A 12001-nucleotide genomic window follows, 5' to 3' on the forward strand; every position below is an offset into this window, starting at 1 on the left:
TGATTTTTTTTTTCCTATTATTTTTTATCCTCACTTTTTCAGATTTTTTTTTTTTTTTCTAACATTTATTAGAACAGGTTACTTGACTATTAGTCTCACGCAACCTTTTATACACAGCGATGGTATGGTATGAATTAATTAATAATTTATTGTGATTTGTTAGAAAAAAATAATAAATAATAATAAAAAGAGACCAAATAGTTCCATCACTGTACAACTGTGTTCAGCTATGTTCACGTTCATGTATTTCCTTGCACCAAACAGCCAATAAACCAACTGTACAGACGTTAGCTGTAACCTAGCTGACAACGGACGAAACAACTGTGTCTGTGTTCAGCTCAGCCTCTATAACTAAACTCAGAATCTTCATTTCTTTCTGTTATTTCCTGCCAGTCTTTCCTTTTACCTCTCCTCTCTGCACCTTTATGAAACACATTCATAAAGACCTGGGATTCGTAAAAATTTTTCACTCAAGTTTTTTCACCTCATGCAAATATGTCAGCATCAGCTCAAGACGCATGACTAAATGTAAATTCCCATTATATCGAGTCTTTTAATTGACTTTTTATTCAGTAGTGCTGCCATTTTGTCTGAACACGGTAACACGGCTTTATTCTTTAGTTAAAGGGACGGTCCAGATAAAATATCTATAACCCTGGAGGGGAGGTTCTTGCTTTTTTATGAAATGGAATAGGAGATTCAGTCCCATTCCAAACCTCAGTCATTTTTGTACAGTCCCTAAATGCAGTAGAAGGATCTGTGGAAGACTCATTTATATGTAAGTAGTGATTATAATTAGGACTATTTGTGTCCAATCAGCCTCCGTGTTTGGATTTTCTAATGTTTAGTGACACATTTTTCCTGGATACACAAAATAAACCACATGACTGCATCTGATCCATACAGAATGAATTGCTATTGACAATTGTGATGACAGTAATATTGATATTTATCATTGGTCTATCTTTGGTAAATGAGTATTGATTGGAGTGGTGCAGCATGAGAGCAGCACATTTAGTCTTGATCTGAGCTGTATTTCCACATATGAGTAATACTGACTGCGGACAGGGTGGGGGAAGGGACACCGAAGACGTAACCACACCAAAGTCACCACCATGCCACCAGGGCATATTGTGAGGCTCATTATAGTGCATTAAACAGCCTCCCTGTGGAACAATGAGAGGCCCAGGGGCCCCTGAGGCAGAGCCTGAGGGTGGTTGGGACTGATATAGAGACCCAGGGGATCCTGCTCACCCAGGCCTGTCACTACCAGACTCTCACCCCCAGCTGCCAAACTCCATTTTCTGTCATCAGCCGTCACCAGGATAAGACTATCTAGAGGAGTGTTTAAATGAAAGAATGGCAGTAATACTGGGGTTCAGTTTGTCTTTGGGGTCATCACATACTGGATATCTCTTCATCTAGTTCAGACTTTGGACATTTTTGGTGGTTATAGTCAGGATGGTTTTAGTTGGTTAGAGTTAATGGTTTTTAATATCAAACTACACCTCTTTTATTATAGGTTTGTAATTTGGTACTAATTTTGGAATAAAAAAAAGGATGACCTTGAAAATCTCAATTTAAACCCAAATAAAAATTAATGAATTATCGATATATAATTAGTAACTCTTCTCTACAAGATAAAATGAAGAAATTAACAGAATTCTGTGTAAAAGAAATGCTTTCCTATCCCTGTAATATTCTTACAGTCCTTTAGACTTAACTTGTGACCCCTTGTGAGAGTCCCGACCACTACCTGCACAGCATAGTTAATAAATGGGAAGTGTATCAATTTATACATTCATTTTCCTGTAATAAGTACCAGATTATATATTTTGAAAATTACAAACAAAAGGCAGGCAGAACACGGCATGAAATTACATCAATTAATCAATTAATAACATTAGTTGATTGTTGTATACTATACTATACTATATTGTTGTTTTTTAATGTATTTGTTTAATATTTCATATCTAGAGGTAGTCTATATAATTATCTATTCAAATTGTTTACTGAACAATTGTCTTCTTTATTTATTTATGTTTTTTTCATCTGTCCCTAACTGGGGGGGGGGGGGGGGGCGGCCCGCTGACGATGCTGCGTGCGCAGCTTCAGCCTGGAGTCGCTACGACTGGACCGCAATGAAGAGATAAATAGCAGCCTTATCTATTTATTTTATAAGTACTACGGGTCTCATTCATTCATAACGGAGAGACGGTGGCCGGCGGGGAAAGTCGCTGACGCGCTCGGCCGCTTCAGAGGTGAGTAGATGTTGGTTTTTGTTGCAAAGCTGGAATTTTTATGGAAGAAGAAGAAGAATTAAAGGGAAGGATATGAAACAGGGTGAGCCTTGATTTTCTCATTTTTACGTCGCTGAAACGTAAGTGGAAACGTCGTGGATTTACGGACAATTATTTATCTAGTTGAACGGCCTCAGTTTTTATAACGTATTCAAGCTTTTTTTTCGTTTCAGAGACGATGTGCGCAGCTAGCTTGTACCGTGAATAACGCGGACGGTCTGTCAACGTTTTTTAAATATTCTTCGAAGGACCGGGAAGTTTGGAAATAACGGGATGTGATTTAGCGCGAGGACCCCTCTCTGCTATTTATTAACTGTTTTAATGGCACCGAGCCGCACGCGCCCTCAGCCCTGCGTGTTATTACCGTGTGATGTGTGGAGACCAGCGCGTAGACAGCGCACAGACCCCCCCTCCCACCCCCTGCTTTTCATGGCGAACCGTCGGCTTGCTCAAGGACCAGACACATATTTGTCTGGGAGCAGTGTGACGGTGTCTGCAGGAGAATAAACATGTCACCAGAGAAGACGTAGAGAACATATCCTCAGATGAACTGGACCGTGTCTGTGTCAGGGCCTGGTGTTACAGCCTGCCGTTAATAACCAGGGAATGTGCTCCTCTTGTTGTCCTGTCACATGTGCAGTGACAGAACTGGAATAAAAGGAAAATAGAAATTTCTTTTAGCAGTGGTATAAAGACACACCCACAGATCTATCTGAATGGTTTATTCACATAGCCAGAAAACATTGTATGCTTTCTCATTTAAAACGGTTCCAGCTTAATTCCTCATTTGAATCTTCTCTTTGTATTGAGGGGAATGTGGATTTCTTACTGTTACTTCCTAACATTTGTATTCCGTGCAACCACTTATTTGCTAATGACTTCAGTGTAGTTCATACACATAAAAAACACTTGGCCTGGCAGTGTAAATGTATTTTGGTTTGGTTAAAGATTGTGAGATGATAAAAATGAGTTTCTCAGTGGGATTTAACAGTGTGGTTGTCACACAGTGATCATAGTGATGATTATTACAATTGTATGAATTAGAACTGTTAAATTATTCATCAGATTTGACTATTACTGTGGCATGTAGGAGATCAGCTGGAGGGATGAATAAAAGATAATCTGCACTGATGGTGAGAGCAGCATGTGTAAGTCCAAGGATGTGACGCTCATGATGAGGCTCTGTGTGTCTCTCTAATGAGATGTAATTGGCTATTGGAGCAGAGGGGTGTTGAGAGTGATGACCTTTAGATCATCAGCCATACCCCATCCATCCCCTGGTGCTTTGTTCCTCCTGGTTTTAACTCTAAAGTGAACCCATAAGAAGGAAGGAACAAAGAAAGAGACTTGTCCCTGTAATGTATTTGGACTGCACTGCACTTTAATGCAATTTAAGTTAAGGCGTTGTTGTTTTCTCCCTGCTATTGACTTAGCATGGAGTACATTCCATCAGTGAGGCAAGGAGATGAAAAAAAGGAAATGTGGAAATCATTACAGTATCGGGGACAGGGGAGGGATTTTATTTGGCTCTCTGTTGGGTCTCTTCTTGCCCATTTACTAAATTAGCAGTTACTGGTTAGTGAACACAAACCTCTAACAGATGATGTGTGAGAGTGAGGAACGGCTTTAGATGTGTCGCTGTGTTAGAGAAATACTGTGCGGTCATTCTATGAGAGGATTGTTTGTGTTGCATGTTTCTTACATTAGCTCATATATAATGAAAACTGCATCACACAGCTGCTATTTTTATCAACCCCCTCTACAAACACTATCATCATGTGGAAGTGGCGGAATCAAATAAGGAAGATTAATACGTTTAACCTAAAGATATTTATGGAAATAAGGTTGTATTTATTCTTCACTGACCCTATACTGTGAATGTGTGTGAGTACAGTTTTACAGTGGTGTGTTCAGGCTGTGTAATAGGTGTAACAGCACATTTACATGGGTTATTTAAGTTGATTTTAACTAAAAACAAAAAAGGGTAAAAAGGAACAACCAAAAGCTTTGTGTTTAGCTGATTTGTGGCACATCAGCAGGAATCAGATATTTACTGACGCTTCTGTGACATCTGTCTTTGACCTTCCCTCTCTGTGATAACACAGACGAAGCAAAGCCACAGTGTCAAATAATGTAACAGGAAAAAAGATGAACATGGTCTCTATGTACTTTGGCCCCGTCTTCACTTTGCTGGTTAAACTTCCTCCTTTGTCTGTGGAGTTGACATTGTACTCACATGATTCAAGAGCAGAGGAGGTGGAGTAGGGTGCTGTGATCTGCTGTGTTTGCTAGAGGGAGACTACAGCAACAACATGTCACCCTGGTGGTGATTACTGTTCAGCATCAGGTCACCAGAAGACTCTGATGGCGCAGAGTTCACACCCTCTAACATTATTTTTATTTCCTTTCATAAAACATCGTCTCACCCTGAGAGGAATGATTAAATAGATGCATTATCTGGGTTATTTTCCTCTCTCCGTGCCAGAGTCTTAACCAAGAAAGACTTCATTCATATTGGTCAGTGAGGCTTTATCGTGTCACAGACCTCATGACCATGTTATCAAGCAGGAAATGTCTTGCCTCAAACTTCCTGGAATGCAAGTGAGACCGTAGCATCAAAATCACAGACAAATAGAACAGATCAGAATTTCCCATTCAGTCTTAATTGTAAGACATTAGTTACATTTTCTAGAGCAGGAATGAAAAGAAAAGTGAGGTTTACAGTTGCTTATGAGAAAACAATCTTTTGCTCATGCATGTGTGTGACACTGATGTGTGCTCATATCCTTGCTTTTATTCTTTTATTAACAATTTGTCCAAGTCCTCTTTGTCTGGCTTGCAGATGCAGTCTTCCTTATAAGGACAAAGGAGGGTGTGTGGCATATGCATAAACTACCATTACTGCCCATCATTCAGAGAGCTGACACCTTCCTCTTTGAACCTTTAAAATCCAGTCAACTCTCTGCTGTGTCAGGAAAACACATGGAGAATCAAGCTATAAATACACAACATCTTTGATTGTGCTCTTGTTTTTGTATTCAATTCATGCACACACACTTCCCAGACCTTTCCCATGGGTCAAACGGCGACAGGGTTATCGGTCGCCTGTCTGGCTGCAGAATCCTCCGTGTAATCCATCAGAGCCCTATTACAATCTCTCATCTATGCTACAGAACAATATAAAACCAGCCTGGGGGGATAGAGGACTCCTCCTCGCTGCTCACTGAGGCAACCCAACACCACATGAAGGCTGCTGGGAGGAAAAAAAAGTGTCACGCTTTTGCTAGTAAATTGGAACTGCATGTGTGCATTTAATTGAGTTTTTCACTTAGAAGGTAAAAGGTACTTTTATGTTTCGGGTTATTTAAAGTTGACCCTTTCCCAAGACCTGAATATTATTCATGGTGTTCCCAACAGTATGAATAATTGACCTCCTGACATTGGATGCATTGTATCTGTTGGCACCCAAGGGATGTTTGTATCACAACAGATGGATGAGGTGTGTGGAGGTGTCATGTAGTGATGAGGAAAGGAAACACACAGTGGGTTTGTAAAAGCACAGTTACGACAGGGAAGCCGTCTTAAGAAGATAGATAGATAGATAGATAGATAGATAGATAGATATAGATAGATAGATAGATAGATAGATAGATAGATAGATAGATAGATAGATAGATAGATGCACTTTGTTTAAAGGGACACTCCACCAATTTTACACTTTACTTCTCAGCTGTTGCAGAAAATTTTGTTTATAATGTATTTTGTGTATAATACACAAAACTAAAGAAAATAAATAAATAAATAGGTTAAAGGTACTTTAAAGCCGAGCACAGATGAGCTGTGCTATTTATTTAATTATGTATTTATACACAGTATGTAACTTCTTCCTCTAGGGGTCTCAATCAAAACAATGACAAAAGACGGCGTAGGGTGATGTCATTTAAATAGCGTGGGATATCATGGGAGTTGTTGTCTTCACCACCATTACCATAAGCTCCTCCCGGTTTGGATAAAAACACTGAATGAAGCAGTTTGACATTTAAAGTCAGTGTTTGAGCGACGCTGTACGGAGGACAGAGACTCAGGGAAGAGCTGGAGCTGAGATTGATGCTAACCTTTGTTCTGATTGTTTCTCTGATAACTTATGAAGCAGACGTTCAGCAGGTTTTTACCAGCAGCTGAATTATCCACAGAGGTGTCCTCCTCTCTTCAGTGACACAGGACAGGACGTCTCCAGCAGCTGGGAGCTGAGCTGTCTAACATTTCCTCAGCTTGTTTCTCTGATAACTTCAGATCCAAACGTCCGACGACTAAAATCCTTCATCTGGTTCAAATATAGAGCTGAAAACCACCAAGGTGTAAAACGTGTATGTGGCTTAAAACTAGACAAAAGTATTGCATGTCTCTTTGTTTCTTTACAGTCCCACATACAGTGAAAAATTGTCTCTTCAGACTGTTACACATTTAATGCAGATATCTGGGCTTTTGTTATTAAACCGATGCAGTCTATCTGGTGATATGTAGGTGCGCACCAGTCAATTGTATTGTAGTAAGTGTTTGTCTATGTGCATCAACACAGGCTTCCAGGCTTTTAGTTGGTCACTAGAGGATTCAGATCAGTTAGAAAAACCAACACAACATAAACATAAACAAATACGGCCTCTCAATATAAATACATGTATGTGTTAAGTGTTAGTTTAGCTGTGAGTGAAAGTGATTCAATGTGTACCAGTGCTCTGAGGAGATATAATGAAACATAGTGCATGGCCCAGTAATACCATAGGAAGTTTGAGTCCCCCTCCGTCATATGGCAAGTATAATAATGTCAAACATAACCTGTGTCATCTATTGATCCAAATAAAATTCAAACATATTTTCTTTAATTTAGTAAAATAGGATATCGGCAAAGGTATATTTTGTAGTTTTGGATTCAGCTGCTGGTAAAAACCAAACACACTTTTTACACAATAATTTGTTTCCAGCAAACTTTATTTTTGGCAAGTGTTTGTCAGACATGGTTAGTTCATGTACCCTTGGAAAATTGAAAACTCAACGATTCTTTCTGTTTTTACAGCGTACCCTCAAAGAACTAGACATAACTCAGTCTCAACATGCTTTGTTTGCAGTATGTCTTATATTTTAATTAACAGTATTTCTTCCTGAGCTGTACTAGACACAACATGGAGCAGGTGTCCTTCACATGGCATTCGCAGGACAAATTCCAGTGATGTTCTCAATGCTGTGTACAGTTTTTGTGTATGTGTAATTGTTGAAACTACAGCACAGCAGCAAACATTGTGTTTCCTGTGTTTCAGGGCTGCCTGGAAGAAGAATGGATGAGACCCACCACTAGCAGTTTTTGATTGACTCTTCAAGCGGAATAATGGAGGGTAGTGATGATGTGACTCAGCCGCAGACTGACGTGTGCAGCTCTGAGGTGAGAGGAAGTGAAATCACCAGTAAAGTGGAGGATGGAGCCACTCCAGTGATCCCTGCTGACTCCTGTGACAGCAGCACCACAGGACTGAGCAAAGGAGGCCTCTCTAACCTGGTGGAGCCTCCTGCTCCGTCAGTGGTGACTCCCACTGCAGAGTCTCCAGGAGGGGTGTCGCTTAAAGTCGCCACAACTGTGCTGCACCCAGTGTGTCTGGGAGAGAGCCCACTGATGCTGCCCATTCACCTCCAGATGGCTGGAGCCGCTGGCCCTCAGCTCGGCCAAATGGGGGCAGCACCGTACTTGATAACGAGCCAAAGCCCCGTTTCACTCCCCCTGGTCTTGGATCAGCAGGTCATTCAGCACATGAGTCCTTCTGTGATTCCTCAGACCACTAACTGTCCTCAGCTGCCGCTCCAGAATAACGTCCTGTGTCAGAACCCCTTGACGTTTGGTTTACCTCCACCTGTCGACCAGAAGTCAGTGGGACAAACGCAGGAGGCTAACCTGCTCTCTCTCCTCCAGAATCCAGCTTTTGCGGCCATCTTGCAGGACCTCTTTCCCTCCCAGGCTGGTTCATCAACCTGTCAGTCACCAGGCTCCAACTTCTTCCCCCTTCCTCCCCTCACACCTCCCTACACCTCCCCTCTGGCCCCATTAGTCCCTCCTGCCACACTTCTAGTCCCCTACCCCGTCATCATCCCGCTGCCAGTGCCTCTGCCCGTCCCTCTCCCCATCCTCATTCCTGTCCCTCAGACTGAGGACTCAAAGGGGAGCATGCCAAACCCAGTTTGCACAGTGAGTAAAAGCACTCAGACTTCTCCAAAAGATACTACCTCTCCTTCACTGTCTTCAAGCAAATGCCTGCCACTGTTCCAGCCACAAAATGTGTCCCCGTCCTCACTTCCTCCAGATGAAGGACAGGCATTAGATCTGTCTGTCAGGGCATGTCCAGTAGAACCAAAACAGGAATACCCCAGCCTACAGCAGGACAGTGTGCTCGACCTGTCAGTGCCTGGTGTGAGGAAGAAGTGTGTTCAGTCGTGTAGCTCCAGCAGCTCACCAGGACGAGACAGAGATTCAGCCTTCCAGTCCAGTCAGGATACGAGTGGTACTTCGTTGTCTCTGGGGGTCGAATGCTCTCAGAGCTTAGATTCCAAACTCCTGGGAAGTCTGGCTTCCCTGGAGTTCAGCCGGCAGCACAAGTGGGTGGTTGACAGTAATGCGGGTGGGTCTAGCTCTGTAGGTCAGGATGCGTCTCTCAGCGGCCCTGGAAACCTTGAAATAGTCAGTACCTCACAAACGGCCAAGGTCATCGTCTCTGTGAAGGACGCAATCCCTGCCATCCTGTGCGGGAAGATAAAAGGTCTCTCGGGGGTCTCCACCAAGAACTTCTCCATCAAACGGGACGGCAGCCAGGGGGCGTCTCTGCAGCAGCTCTACAGAGTGCCGTCAGCATCCCAGGGCGAGCAGCATGACCCCAATGACCCGCTTAAAAAGGTCCCTAAAAACAGAGCCATCAAACTGAAGAAGGTCAGCTCACAGGAGATACACTTCCTTCCCATTAAGAAGCAGAGACTGGCAGCGCTGCTCCCCAGGAAGTGAGGGCGCTCGGCGGAGGGGGATTAATTGTTGGACCGCTCTTTGGTAATCCCTCCAGAGCGTGTAACGTAAAACACATGTGGGGACATTCTGTAATCAAACTCATACACTTACATTTCCAATCAAAGCTTAGAGTTTGGCTCCAAATGTTGCTGAAACTGAGGCTCATGAATGTGACACTGAGGTTCCAGAAAGCTGAACGGCTGTGTTGTTATGTAATGCACTACTCTGGAGTGTTATACTAAACCATAAATGTTGTTTTGTGTATGGCAGCTTAATGGGCTCTCCATGTGGCTTTGGAGTTTCTCTTTATAATTACAGCAGAGACACATGGGTTCCATTTTTCCTTTTGGGTCATGGTTTGTTTCCATGTGTCATTTTTCTGTAAGTGCACTGAAGACCCCAAAAAGCCGATAGTCGAGGTTCTTGCTGTTTGGAGCGGAGCAGTGTTCACCGGCAGGATGTGACTGAGACTGTTAAACCATGTCCCATCATCATCATCATCATCACAAACTTCCGTAGTCATCAGTAGCTCACTGGAGCGACATGCTCTTTTCTGATTGGCAGGGGTTTAGCATGATGGGCTAATAAGGAGTTGGCAAAATCAACGTTGGCAACAATGTACATTCTTACTTTGTTAAACAGCAGGAAAAAAGGGATGTCTTAATTGTTTTCATATTGAAACAACACTACAGGCCTGGCCAAATATATTAAGACATTTCTGGAAAGAACTATTTTTGTCTGTGTATACAACACTATGCCCCCCCGGCTGTTTCCACTAACAGACTTATGGACTGAATCTAGGTGGAAACGATATACATCAACTTAAAATGTGAAGGTTAAGATGAAGTAGAAGGGAACAGCCACACTGAAGAAATGATGAGCGTTTCCTTGGCTTCAGTGAGAGAAAATACTGCTCATATATTTGTTAAAGTGTGTGTTAGTCTGTTATTAGAGCCAGAACCCCCCCCCCCCCCCCATCAAATATTTCAGTGTAAGACATTTGTTCCAAGTAGTTTGGTGTCATCTTCAGTGTTTGGTGGAGCATGGTGTTTTCTCTCTGTCCCATGATTCTGATCAGATGTGAATGTGCAGAGTGTTTGTCGTGTGTCAGTTCATTTTTACTGAGTGCACTTCGTCATAGTTTAGTTTAAACGTTACATGGTGTCCTACCTATTCTACTAAGACTGTTGCCCCTTTGTGATTACAGTGAAAATCTGTGAATTACAGGCCAAGAACTAATAACAGCCATATGCAGACTGTCTGGATGAACAGAGGAGGGATGGAAAATACATAAAGCTCCACTTTTTTACCAAGTCTTTATTTATAGTGATGTGCTTTAGTACATCTTTAACTAATGTCTGCAGTCCATTCAACAGAAAGCTCTTTTTCCCACCGTGAGGTAGTTTGAAATGTTGTAGAGGATTTCACCCTAATTTATTCTCTGTAACTTTTATTTATACAGTCTGTGTATATACTGGACGGTCAGTGAGGAGACAGAGTGTGACTGGATTTAAAAAAACAGCTTCCTTTTGTACCTGTCAGTCTCCTGAAGCACCTTTTGCTTATGAAAACTTTTGTTTGAATTGAGATGTTGGTGAAGAAACAGTTGAAATGCTGGCAGTTAAATGTTTGCTTACTGTACAGTACGTGTGCTTTTTTATATGGAAGTGAACTAAAATGTCCCAAGCTCTAAATTTCCTAGTCTTGTCTTTTTTTGATGACGTTTTCTATCTGGTTTTTCTACCTGGTTTGATATCAGAGAGAAGTCTTCTTATGTCAGAGTTCACTGAAAGCGGGCTGGAGGAGGCCTTCTGGTAAGAATCAGCTCTATTAAGACAAAATGTTTCATCCAGCAAAACCAACTCTTTGTGACAGAGGGGTTTGTATTCCTATCAAACAGCCCAACGGAAGAGGCTTCTTACAGTTTCTAAACTGAATGAAACCCTCCACAGGCTGCTGAGTGTGAAGTCTGGAGCTGAGGCGCTAAAATGACTGGATTCTGTGTTCACAGTAAATGAAGCACACACACACTATATGAAGTGTTAGTGATGTAACTGTGGTACATGAGAGTTTTCAGCTTTAAGTGCACTGACTCATCAGACTCATCTGGCATCTCATTGATTTGTATGGATGAGAAACTCAATGATTTCTCATTCAACAGTGCTTCGATATTTGTGACTTTTATTTTTATATATATATGTCAAACAAGCAGCATAAAGCCTTTGGTTGTTTGTCAGTGTATTGATGGTGGATAATTAAACCTAAAGCATTTTCAGTTCATGTTGCAAGTAATAATCAGATCGTCCTCAATGTGTTGTTCAGTCAGACTGCATCCAGAATACAGTGTAACTGAGAACACAGGCCGTTCTTCATACAACATATGTGATCAATCGAAATCATTTTTCATAATGCCTCAAGTCTTTTCAAACTGTTTTGACAGTTACTCTTATTTTTCATGTTGTAAACACAAGCAGGCCCGGCTTGTTTCTCACGCTGGAGACGTATTGTTTCCAAACAAACGTCACAAAGACTGATGAGAGGATTTCAATGATAGAAATGCTGGACTTTCAGCTTTCAGGTTGTCCTGGTGCATCGTAGATCTCATTGTTCAGAGCTCCTGCTTTCTGTGATTTCCTGAATAAAGTTTTGTAGGTAACACTGG

The 12001-nt window shown here is 41.8% G+C and overlaps 1 protein-coding gene across 2 annotated transcripts; it reads left to right on the forward strand.

The window, feature by feature from the left end:
- Window positions 1–2104: 2104 nt before the first annotated feature.
- On the forward strand, window positions 2105–11033 carry zmp:0000001174 (retinoic acid-induced protein 2). Of its 2 annotated transcripts, none has more exons than XM_056378652.1 (2): window positions 2105–2261; window positions 7616–11033. In XM_056378652.1, exon 2 carries the CDS (start codon window positions 7684–7686, stop codon window positions 9337–9339), a length of 1656 nt encoding a protein of 551 aa, XP_056234627.1. In that variant the 5' UTR covers window positions 2105–2261; window positions 7616–7683; the 3' UTR covers window positions 9340–11033. The 2 variants fall into 2 exon arrangements, with proteins under 2 accessions (XP_056234627.1, XP_056234628.1); XM_056378653.1 differs by having other exon boundaries at window positions 2255–2343.
- Window positions 11034–12001: the final 968 nt, after the last annotated feature.

This window comes from Seriola aureovittata, chromosome 6 (assembly GCF_021018895.1).
Source record: "Seriola aureovittata isolate HTS-2021-v1 ecotype China chromosome 6, ASM2101889v1, whole genome shotgun sequence".
NCBI lineage: Eukaryota > Metazoa > Chordata > Actinopteri > Carangiformes > Carangidae > Seriola > Seriola aureovittata.